The 12,482-nt window shown below is 42.4% G+C and overlaps 1 protein-coding gene across 1 annotated transcript in view; it reads right to left on the minus strand.

Moving 5' to 3' along the window:
- dll4 (delta-like 4 (Drosophila)) overlaps positions 1–6,123 on the minus strand; it is a 15,535-nt gene extending 9,412 nt beyond the window's left edge. Inside the window, exons 1-5 of the mRNA XM_031800515.1 lie at positions 5,377–6,123; positions 4,994–5,254; positions 4,036–4,093; positions 2,182–2,445; positions 105–165 (exon numbers count right to left, since the gene is read on the minus strand). Of these exons, the coding sequence (XP_031656375.1) occupies positions 105–165; positions 2,182–2,445; positions 4,036–4,093; positions 4,994–5,254; positions 5,377–5,430 (698 nt within the window). The 5' untranslated portion in view covers positions 5,431–6,123. The remainder of the gene's footprint in view (positions 1–104; positions 166–2,181; positions 2,446–4,035; positions 4,094–4,993; positions 5,255–5,376) is intronic.
- Positions 6,124–12,482: the final 6,359 nt, after the last annotated feature.

A 12,482-nucleotide genomic window follows, 5' to 3' on the forward strand; every position in this document is an offset into this window, starting at 1 on the left:
AGACGGTAGATTACATCCCACTGGTGACATCACATGGAATATTAGAGTGGCTTGGAGAAATATCCACACACACACACACTTTTCATAATTGCAGTATTACTTACACACACTCGCCAGGACTGGAGCAGTTTCCATTCCCTTCACTGCATCCCACCAGGCAGATGGCTGTAAACACACAGAGATCAGCAGATATCCAGGGGTCAGTTATAGTGTAGGTTATAGGGGTTAGTTATAGTGTAGGGTTAGTTTATAGTGTAGGGTTAGTTATAGGGGTTAGTTATAGGGTAGGTTATAGGGGTTAGTTAAAGGGTAGGTAATAGGGGTTAGTTATAGTGTAGGTTATAGGGGTTAGTTATAGGGTAGGTTATAGGGGTTAGTTATAGTGTAGGGGTTAATTATAGTGTAGGTTATAGGGGTTAGTTATAGGGTAGGTTATAGGGGTTAGTTATAGTGTAGGGGTTAATTATAGTGTAGGTTATAGGGGTTAGTTATAGGTAGGTTATAGGGGTTAATTATAGTGTAGGTTATAGGGGTTAGTTATAGTGTAGGTTATAGGGGTTAATTATAGTGTAGGTTATAGGGGTTAGTTATAGTGGAGGTTATAGTTGTTAGTTATAGTGTAGGGGTTAGTTATAGTTTAGGTTATAGGGGTTAGAGACAGAGAGACAGAGACAGAGAGACAGAGACAGAGAGACAGAGAGTGAGAGACAGAGAGTGAGAGACAGAGAGTGAGAGACAGAGAGTGAGAGACAGAGAGAAAAAGAGACAGAGAGAGATCTTTCTATACTACGACGATAGTTGGGTACGTAATGTGATCGAAGCCCCTGATCAGGATTCCCCCACAGGAGCCCCACAGTCAGAATAGAACTACACCTGACAGAAGTCATGAAGATGACAGATCCCTTGTCACACTGCCGTTACCAACTGACTCTGACACATGATGAACAACACATGGTAACAATGATGTTTTTAACAATGTTTTCACTGCAATCTTTGAGTAATTTGTTTTGGTGAAAGAGGCACAACACATCAACCTCTTAACTAGTAATGAGTATGAGTCCTACTGCCAATTGGCTGTTCTCCTTGTAGTAGGAGTTCATTCAATTCTGGTCCAAAACATAGAGAGAACTGATTTTTTGTTGTTGTTTTTGTGGTCGTAGTGAACTAACACTGTGTTTAGGCATATTGTGGGTTTTAGATAAACTACTGTGCTTGTCCACATGCTCAGTGCAGTCGGCCTTCTCTAACAGAAACAACCATCTCTTTTTACCCTGTAGGACCTAAACACAGAAATACAACTTCCTACTAATATAACAAGCTGAATTCTCACATGCTGTAGCTCTCAGATATGACCTCCTCAACCAATGGTGCATGGCAACAATGTTCTCATATTCACACTGCTCTTTCTGTGGCCCTTTTACGTGCAAAAAAAAAAAGATCCAGGCGTCTTAGCAGAGTCCATAGTAAGGTAATATACAGGGGGCCAAAACTATTATCATTCTCTCTCTCTGTGTGTCTCTCTCTCTGTGTGTCTCTCTCTCTCTGTGTCTCTCTCTCTCTGTGTCTCTCTCTCTCTGTGTCTCTCTCTCTCTGTGTCTCTCTCTCTCTGTGTCTCTCTCTCTCTGTGTCTCTCTCTCTCTGTGTCTCTCTCTCTGTGTCTCTCTCTCTGTGTCTCTCTCGCCAGCCCCAAATGCATCAGGACAAGATTTCAACAAAAACCTGATATAAACTGTAGCATCATCTCGCTGCTGCCACCAACGCGGCGATTGAGGAGGAACAATCAAAGCAAGCTTGAACCAGTGACTCTACAGTTGCAGGGTAAGTCAACTCCCTCATCTCTCAGAACCAAACCTCTTAGCAGAGGTCACAGACTACCTATATACAAGGAAGCTACAGCTACTCCTCTCACTCGCTCACTAAAAAACCATGTACCACGACTACATGCACCACAAGCTCTAAAAACGTGTTGAAGAAGCAGAGCAGCCAAAGTGCATCAAAAACAACAACCTATAAGTCCAAGCTAGAATAAAAACGTAATCATTGAAGACATGGTGATTGTATATAACATATTGGTAAAAGACATGTGACATGGATGGAGATCGCTGATAGGTCAGTGAGGGTTGAGTTGTGGTTCTGCGTGTTTGTGGTTTGGTAACGGTTGGTTTCTCTCGGTTTGCTTACGTTCTTCGCAGTATTCCCCCTTCCAGCCGGGCAGACAGGACAACTGGCCATCGCGGTCGCAGGTGTAGTGGCCAAAACGGTCGTCCCTCGGCGTGCATATTTTGGAACAACTTTCTCCGTAGTAATTGTCATTGCAGATGAAGCGGTAAGAATACCTTAACTCAGTCTGTTGTACACTCTCAATGTTCTGAGACCAGGCGGTCCCTACGCCCAGCTGTCTCTGGATGGCAAAGAAACTAATCAACATCTCTGGGTTGCTGGTGTCTGCAAGGGAAGGACAGAGAGAAAACAATAGATCCAGAGAGAGAGAGAGAGACAGAGAGAGAGAGAGAGAGACAGAGAGACAGAGAGAGAGACAGAGAGAGAGACAGAGAGAGAGACAGAGAGAGAGAGACAGAGAGAGAGAGAGACAGAGAGACAGAGAGACAGACAGAGAGACAGAGAGAGAGACAGAGAGAGAGACAGAGAGAGAGAGAGACAGAGAGAGAGAGAGAGAGAGAGACAGAGAGAGAGACAGAGACAGAGACAGAGAGAGAGAAGACAAGGGATTAGAGACAGAGAGAGAGAGAGAGAGAGAGAGAGAGAGAGAGAGAGAGAGAGACAGAGAGAGAGAGACAGAGAGAGAGAGAGAGAGAGAGAGAGAGAGAGACAGAGAGAGAGAGAGAAGAGAGACAGAGAGAGAGACAGAAGAGAGAGAGAGAGAGACAGAGAGAGAGACAGAGACAGAGACAGAGAGACAGAGAGAGAGAGAGAGAGAGAGACAGAGACAGAGAGACAGAGACAGAGAGAGAGAAGACAAGGGATTTAGAGACAGAGAGAGAGAGAGAGAGACAGAGAGACAGAGAGAGAGAGAGAGACAGAGAGACAGAGAGAGAGAGAGAGAGAGGACAGAGAGAGAGAAGAGAGAGAGAGAGACAGAGAGAGAGAGAGACAGAGAGAGAAGAGAGAGAGAGAGAGAGAGAGAGAGAGAGAGAGAGAGAGAGAGAGAGAGAGAGAGAGAGAGAGAGAGAGAGAGAGAGAGAGAGAGAGAGAGAGAGAGACAGAGAGACAGAGAGAGAGAGAGAGAGACAGAGAGACAGAGACAGAGAGAGAGAAGACAAGGGATTTAGAGAGAGAGAAGACAAGGGGTTTAGAGAGAGGAGACTAAATACATGAGGTACAGTGGGTGTGGTTGCTGTCGGTCAGTTTTATTACAGACAAGTCAGAAGCATGTAGTCGTCTGCATTACAAACATGTTCCATTAGGCCATATAAATACTGAACATGGTCTAAGGACACCTGTTACGGTCTTCTCTATGGTCCATTGTTCTAACATTGAATATTTTATCTTGTGTCATATCGCACATCATATGATTGAAACATGCCTGCCAAGCCGCCCGGCCTTACGCAGATGGCTTCTCATCCACTCACATAATAACAACCACATTGGTTCAGATGGAGAATAAACTCAGATTGAAATTGTCCTCTTCCTTTCTGTCAGCGAAAACCTTCCAATGGGCGGAACAGAGCAAGGTGTAAAATACAGGAAGATGTAGTCACACAGCCTTGGCAGCCTCTGTGTGTTCTCACCAAAGCCCTCAACTCGTTCCCATGCCAGAAATACACCGCAGGAAGTCACATTGTGTTGGAGCATAAGAATGAAAAAAGGTGTTTTGCAGCCGAGCAACAAAAGTTGAGTTTGAGGGAACAGATCAACTATTGGGAGGCAATGAATCTATAATAGTGAGATGATACTGATTATTGATAAGGTTTGACCTTTTTAGGTGTTTGTTAAAAGGTGCGTCAGTTAAAGGGGACCTATTGGTGAAATGTGCATAAAGGGCGCCCTCTTGTGGCGTTGAATAGATCGACTTACCTACAGGTAGATCCGCTGAAGGTGAATACCAGGCTTCAATTATCATTGAAAACGATCCCTAAGAGTACAAGGCATTCAGCCGTTAGAAATACGTTTTTAAAACACATTTCGTAAAAAGGCAATATAAAAAAATGTCTAACGAGATGCATCATCACACATTAAATGGAACGCAATTTAAATACACACTGGTTTAATCAACGTTGTTTTCCACGTCACTGAAATGATATTACGTTGAAACAATGTTGAATAGACGTTGAATTGACTGACGTCTGTGCCCAGTGGGTACTTTCACTCAACTAACTGTAGGTCTGTTTCTGAATGGCTATATGATTTAGGATTCTAACATGTACGTCATACAGAGGCAAAGGTGTTATAGACCTAGTAAACTTTATTAACAAAAAATAGTTTTACCTTTAAGTAACTAGGCAAGTCAGTTAAGAACAAATTCATATTTACAATGAAGGCGGCCTAACCCGGACCAATTGTGCGCCGCTCTATGGGAATCCCAATCAGTTGTGATACAGCCTGGAATCGAACCAGGATCTGTAGTGACCCCTCTAGCACTGAGATACAGTGCCTTAGACCTCTGCGCCACTAGAGAGCGAGAGCGGGAGTGGTGTGATGTATTTTAAAATAAACAACGTCGTGTGTCAATCCACTATCTGCTGATATATAAGGGCCTGCAGCATTACCTAGTGATGGATAATCGAATGTTATAGAATGTTGTAGTGTCATGTAAATGCATCATAATGCAGAAACCTCCGTGTTCTAACTCTCTAAATACATGGCTCTTGCATTAGGCTACCGGGATGGTTTATCTCATCACCAATATCTGGTGCGCTCTCTCTCTGCAAACCAATCACAACTCTCCTGCCCGCCCGCCTGCACAACAACACATGGACCTTGGTATGACATACATTAAACTAATAATATGGACTGCATCTAGGCTCTGTCTTACCGGCCATCCAAAGTTGAAAGGCAGTCGGATGGGTCTGCCAAAAGTGCCCCCGTTCTTCACGCTAAACGAGTTGGTCCCCAGGACCGGTGTCACGGCGCTCCCAAAGATACAGTCACCTGGCGACACTACAGCCTGGTAGTTTTTGAGACAGACTCGAAAGAAAGTCCTGCAGTTGAGCCTGCAAGAGTTGCCATTCGCCAGAAATCCTTTGCTGTTTGTAAATTCATGTAGATCGAGCTCAAAAACCCCGGATCCAAATACCTAAAAAGAAGAGAAGAGATGGTTTTAAAACACCACATGGTAAAGTCAAAAGACCCTTTGCTTGGAATTGGCTACTTTGAGTGATCATTCTTCTGCTGAGTGTCTATCGAATTCCTCTTTACCTGTGTCAGTATCGTGGTGCTGAATGCGATGATAAACGTGAACCAAACTGCCATCCTTCTCGCTTGTCCTGGGCAACCGCGTCACCCGCCAATATATCCCCTTTATTCCAAAGCCCCCTATTCCAAAGTGTTGGGGGGTACAAAAAGGATATAAAAAATAAAAGAACAAAATATAAATCCTTCGAGTTCCACTTCGTTGTTCTTCAGTTTTTAGAACCCTTGTGGGATGTTCCAAACCGCCAAAGGGAACCGTTTTTAGAACCCTTGTGGGATGTTCCAAACCGCCAAAGGGAACCGTTTTTAGAACCCTTGTGGGATGTTCCAAACCGCCAAAGGGAACCGTTTTTAGAACCCTTGTGGGATGTTCCAAACCGCCAAAGGAACCGTTTTTAGAATCCTTGTGGGATGTTCCAAACCGCCAAAGGAACAGTTTTAGTATCCTCAGGTTATCCAAAGAGATGAAGGTTTAACATCAAAATCCAATATCTGTACCTATCTCTCTCTTTGTGCTCGGGCTGCTGTCTTCCTCGCTCTCCACAGTAGGACAGTACAGCTCTCCACAGTAGGACAGTACAGCTCTCCACAGTAGGACAGTACAGCTCTCCACAGCGGTTGTGAGCGTGTAGGACGATGCCACACCATTGACTTGTTTTGGTGCTTAACTTTTGCGCTGCGCTCGTGGATCTCTGTTCACCATTCGTCTTATTACTCCTGAATGAACACTTGGAGTGACGTCTCCCCCAATTTATAGACTCGCGCTGCGTTGCTCATTACATAAACTGTCAATCAAGACTAAACACCGCCCACTATTCACCCCCTTCTCCTCCCTCCTCCTCTCTTCAACAACAATGATATCCAGATTGTAATACCCACAAGTCCAGCGCTGCGCCATGCTGACTGGCTGACTGTCTGACTGACTGGCTGGCTGGCTGACTGTCTGACTGGCTGGCTGACGGAACGACCACCAAAGGAGCAAGCGACTATTAAAAAGACAAGGCATCCGTTGACGTATTTGTAGCGCAAGAAGAGGAGAGGTTGCATATGGCACTTCTGTACACACAAATGTTCCCCCAATGTTATCATTGATAGGAAAGCTGAAACTTTATAATGAAAAGCAGAAATTCAATTACTGCCCCTAACCTCCATCCACCCGGTATCCCATCGGTCCGGTCCCACTCAATTTCACGGTTAATTGTGTTACACCTAATTGTCAGGGTGCGCGTGCATGCACCAAAGGCTCGAGGGGTAGACCTAAGCGTTCTGTGTTCTCATCGTGCATATAAAAGGCGGTTAATTGCGTTACACCTAATTGTCAGGGTGCGCGTTCATGCACCAAAGGCTCGAGGGGTAGACCTAAGCGTTCTGTGTTCTCATCGTGCATATAAAAGGCGGTTAATTGCGTTACACCTAATTGTCAGGGTGCGCGTGCATGCACCAAAGGCTCGAGGGGTAGACTTAAGCGTTCTGTGTTCTCATCGTGCATATAAAAGGCGGTTAATTGCGTTACACCTAATTGTCAGGGTGCGCGTGCATGCACCAAAGGCTCGAGGGGTAGACTTAAGCGTTCTGTGTTCTCATCGTGCATATAAAAGGCGGTTAATTGCGTTACACCTAATTGTCAGGGTGCGCGTGCATGCACCAAAGGCTCGAGGGGTAGACCTAAGCGTTCTGTGTTCTCATCGTGCATATAAAAGGCGGTTAATTGCGTTACACCTAATTGTCAGGGTGCGCGTGCATGCACCAAAGGCTCGAGGGGTAGACCTAAGCGTTCTGTGTTCTCATCGTGCATATAAAAGGCGGTTAATTGCGTTACACCTAATTGTCAGGGTGCGCGTGCATGCACCAAAGGCTCGAGGGGTAGACCTAAGCGTTCTGTGTTCTCATCGTGCATATAAAAGGTCCAGAGGCAATACAAAAAACGAGTTATTTCGTTATAAACACATTATGGATTTGGTCTTTAGGACAAGACCATAATAATGTTTTGTTAGGTGATTTAATTTGATTGGATCTGTAAGCATAGGACAGCATAGCTCGAACATTAAAGTCTCCAAAGGACCATTTCCTTATAGCTTATGTTACAGGCAAGAAATTAAATTTTTATTTTGAAATCATAATACTACAGGCACCCTAACTGCACCGTTTCATTGTAGACACATGAACATTTAGCACACAGGGCCTATAGTGCTTTCTGTATAGGCCTATATCTTTACAACAACAACAAAACAATTCAAGACCAAAGTAAATATATTTGTTTGCCTTACGAGTTTGATTTTGTTCTATTCTCCGTGGCGCGTGCCGGCCTGCCAGCCCGGTGTTTTTCACAACTCAACCGCAGCGTGCCTCCTATTGTTGGGACGCGTGCCCTCGAGCCCATGCGGGTAGCGTAACTATTCAGCTGTATGCTAATGAGCTCTCTCTCGCTCTGTCTCTCTCTCTCTGTCTCTCTCTCTCTCTCTCTGTCTCTCTGTCTCTGTCTCCGTCTCTCTCTGTCTCTCTCTGTCTCTCTCTCCGTGTCTTCAGCACCCGTAAAATTGGTTTATTCCTCAATGCCCTTTACAACCGACTCTCCCACGGTAGGATAGGACTAATACCTCACCGCATAAATGTGATGGCCTAAATGCAAAATTCAAGGGTGACGCCGAAAATATGAAGAATAATATCATTCCTAAGTGCTCCCTTTCCAAATTGCCAAGTCATTATTTCACTTGGCACGCATCCCAAAATGTAGACTAAGTCATTTTTGTTATAGCAAATTAGGCCTACACATAAAACATTACTGAACAACCATAAAAAACATCTAGGCTACGTTAAGTAATGTTATTTATATATTTATAATATATTATACACATACAACATAAGCCTCACCATTTAAAAAAAAGTCCCCTTTGCAAGAAGCCAAGAATGCAGAAATAAGAGTGCAAAGCTAAGTGCCAAAATATTTGTTATTCGAAACGTATTATATATTCTTGAAATAAGCATAATCAAAACAAAATAATGTAGTCCTAAATAATGTGAGAAAATGCCTCGTGTTTTATAACAAACTGAAGTGTGTACGTGCGTGTTTACGTGCGTTTGTGCATGCTCGTATGCGTGCGCACACGGAGGATACTTCCGAGTGTATCTAGTCTAGAGGCTGTTTTCAACACTTGTCCGACTATTAATTGTAGTCGATGTTTTGCCAATAGCCAAAGATGTGATCATCTGATTGGTCCACCGCGATGCGCTCATGGCGTTCCCCATGAACCATCTGGCGGGAGATGGAGACGGACTTCCATGGCCTGTTCACCGTTAGGGGAGGTTATCTCTTTCATTTAAACCTATTAACATTTGGCACAGTTGGTAATAATGGTTTGAAAAAGTATAGGCATGTAAACGTTAATTGCGTGATAATGATGTAGCTTGATTAATAATTATTCCAACAAAATCTCTCTGTGGCACACTTTGCATGCATGCACACACACACACACACATGCACGCGCGCGCGCACACACACACACACACACACACACACACACACACACCACACACACACACACACACACACACACACACACACACACACACACACACACACACACACACACACACACACACACACACACACACACACACACACACAGAGAGAGAGAGAGAGGTTGGCCATTCTTCATACTATTCTCACTGACCAAGTTTGTTTTATAATGAAGAAACACCCCAACCTTCCTCCGCCTCCACAGTTATGGAAACACAAAGAAAGCAGCCTATAATCTCTTATGGTTCTATTATATCCTAAAGGAGAAAGAAAGACGCCGTTGTTCCTGCTTTGTATTTTATAACAGCTCATTATGCTCTCGCAGGGGGGGTTTTTCAAACTGGTTTAAGAGTAACATGCTCTCGCAGGGGTTTTCAAACTGGTTTAAGAGTAACATGTTCTCACAGGGGTTTTTCAAACTGGTTTAAGAGTAACATGTTCTCGCAGGGGTTTTTCAAACTGGTTTAAGAGTAACATGTTCTCACAGGGGTTTTTCAAACTGGTTTAAGAGTAACATGTTCTCGCAGGGGTTTTTCAAACTGGTTTAAGAGTAACATGCTCTCGCAGGGGTTTTTCAAACTGGTTTAAGAGTAACATGTTCTCGCAGGGTTTTTTCAAACTGGTTTAAGAGTAACATGTTCTCACAGGGGTTTTTCAAACTGGTTTAAGAGTAACATGTTCTCACAGGGGTTTTTCAAACTGGTTTAAGAGTAACATGTTCTCACAGGGGTTTTTCAAACTGGTTTAAGAGTAAAATGCTCTCACAGGGGTTTTTCAAACTGGTTTAAGAGTAAAATGCTCTCACAGGGGTTTTTCAAACTGGTTTAAGAGTAAAATGCTCTCACAGGGGGTTTTCAAACTGGTTTAAGAGTAAAATGTTCTCACAGGGGTTTTTCAAACTGGTTTAAGAGTAAAATGTTCTCACAGGGGTTTTTCAAACTGGTTTAAGAGTAAAATGTTCTCACAGGGGTTTTTCAAACTGGTTTAAGAGTAAAATGTTCTCACAGGGGTTTTTCAAACTGGTTTAAGAGTAAAATGCTCTCACAGGGGTTTTTCAAACTGGTTTAAGAGTAAAATGTTCTCACAGGGGTTTTTCAAACTGGTTTAAGAGTAACATGTTCTCACAGGGGTTTTTCAAACTGGTTTAAGAGTAAAATGTTCTCACAGGGGTTTTTCAAACTGGTTTAAGAGTAAAATGTTCTCACAGGGGTTTTTCAAACTGGTTTAAGAGTAAAATGCTCTCACAGGGGTTTTTCAAACCGGTTTAAGAGTAACATGTTCTCACAGGGGTTTTTCAAACTGGTTTAAGAGTAAAATGCTCTCACAGGGGTTTTTCAAACTGGTTTAAGAGTAACATGTTCTCGCAGGGGTTTTTCAAACTGGTTTAAGAGTAACATGTTCTCGCAGGGGTTTTTCAAACTGGTTTAAGAGTAACATGTTCTCACAGGGGTTTTTCAAACTGGTTTAAGAGTAACATGTTCTCGCAGGGGTTTTTCAAACTGGTTTAAGAGTAACATGCTCTCGCAGGGGTTTTTCAAACTGGTTTAAGAGTAACATGTTCTCGCAGGGTTTTTTCAAACTGGTTTAAGAGTAACATGTTCTCACAGGGGTTTTTCAAACTGGTTTAAGAGTAACATGTTCTCACAGGGGTTTTTCAAACTGGTTTAAGAGTAACATGTTCTCACAGGGGTTTTTCAAACTGGTTTAAGAGTAAAATGCTCTCACAGGGGTTTTTCAAACTGGTTTAAGAGTAAAATGCTCTCACAGGGGTTTTTCAAACTGGTTTAAGAGTAAAATGCTCTCACAGGGGGTTTTCAAACTGGTTTAAGAGTAAAATGTTCTCACAGGGGTTTTTCAAACTGGTTTAAGAGTAAAATGTTCTCACAGGGGTTTTTCAAACTGGTTTAAGAGTAAAATGTTCTCACAGGGGTTTTTCAAACTGGTTTAAGAGTAAAATGTTCTCACAGGGGTTTTTCAAACTGGTTTAAGAGTAAAATGCTCTCACAGGGGTTTTTCAAACTGGTTTAAGAGTAAAATGTTCTCACAGGGGTTTTTCAAACTGGTTTAAGAGTAACATGTTCTCACAGGGGTTTTTCAAACTGGTTTAAGAGTAAAATGTTCTCACAGGGGTTTTTCAAACTGGTTTAAGAGTAAAATGTTCTCACAGGGGTTTTTCAAACTGGTTTAAGAGTAAAATGCTCTCACAGGGGTTTTTCAAACCGGTTTAAGAGTAACATGTTCTCACAGGGGTTTTTCAAACTGGTTTAAGAGTAAAATGCTCTCACAGGGGTTTTTCAAACTGGTTTAAGAGTAACATGTTCTCGCAGGGGTTTTTCAAACTGGTTTAAGAGTAACATGCTCTCGCAGGGGTTTTTCAAACTGGTTTAAGAGTAACATGTTCTCGCAGGGTTTTTTCAAACTGGTTTAAGAGTAACATGTTCTCACAGGGGTTTTTCAAACTGGTTTAAGAGTAACATGTTCTCACAGGGGTTTTTCAAACTGGTTTAAGAGTAACATGTTCTCACAGGGGTTTTTCAAACTGGTTTAAGAGTAAAATGCTCTCACAGGGGTTTTTCAAACTGGTTTAAGAGTAAAATGCTCTCACAGGGGTTTTTCAAACTGGTTTAAGAGTAAAATGCTCTCACAGGGGGTTTTCAAACTGGTTTAAGAGTAAAATGTTCTCACAGGGGTTTTTCAAACTGGTTTAAGAGTAAAATGTTCTCACAGGGGTTTTTCAAACTGGTTTAAGAGTAAAATGTTCTCACAGGGGTTTTTCAAACTGGTTTAAGAGTAAAATGTTCTCACATGGGTTTTTCAAACTGGTTTAAGAGTAAAATGCTCTCACAGGGGTTTTTCAAACTGGTTTAAGTGTAAAATGCACTCACAGGGGTTTTTCAAACTGGTTTAAGAGTAAAATGTTCTCACAGGGGTTTTTCAAACTGGTTTAAGAGTAAAATGCTCTCACAGGGGTTTTTCAAACCGGTTTAAGAGTAAAATGCTCCCACAGGGGTTTTTCAAACTGGTTTAAGAGTAAAATGCTCTCACAGGGGTTTTTCAAACTGGTTTAAGAGTAAAATGCTCTCACAGGGGTTTTTCAAACTGGTTTAAGAGTAAAATGCTCTCACAGGGGGTTTTCAAACTGGTTTAAGAGTAAAATGTTCTCACAGGGGTTTTTCAAACTGGTTTAAGAGTAAAATGTTCTCACAGGGGTTTTTCAAACTGGTTTAAGAGTAAAATGTTCTCACAGGGGTTTTTCAAACTGGTTTAAGAGTAAAATGTTCTCACAGGGGTTTTTTCAAACTGGTTTAAGAGTAAATGCTCTCACAGGGGTTTTTCAAACTGGTTTAAGAGTAAAATGTTCTCACAGGGGTTTTTCAAACTGGTTTAAGAGTAACATGTTCTCACAGGGGTTTTTCAAACTGGTTTAAGAGTAAAATGTTCTCACAGGGGTTTTTCAAACTGGTTTAAGAGTAAAATGTTCTCACAGGGGTTTTTCAAACTGGTTTAAGAGTAAAATGCTCTCACAGGGGTTTTTCAAACCGGTTTAAGAGTAACATGTTCTCACAGGGGTTTTTCAAACTGGTTTAAGAGTAAA

The sequence above is a fragment of the Oncorhynchus kisutch genome, linkage group LG21 (assembly GCF_002021735.2).
Source record: "Oncorhynchus kisutch isolate 150728-3 linkage group LG21, Okis_V2, whole genome shotgun sequence".
NCBI classification, from domain to species: domain Eukaryota; kingdom Metazoa; phylum Chordata; class Actinopteri; order Salmoniformes; family Salmonidae; genus Oncorhynchus; species Oncorhynchus kisutch.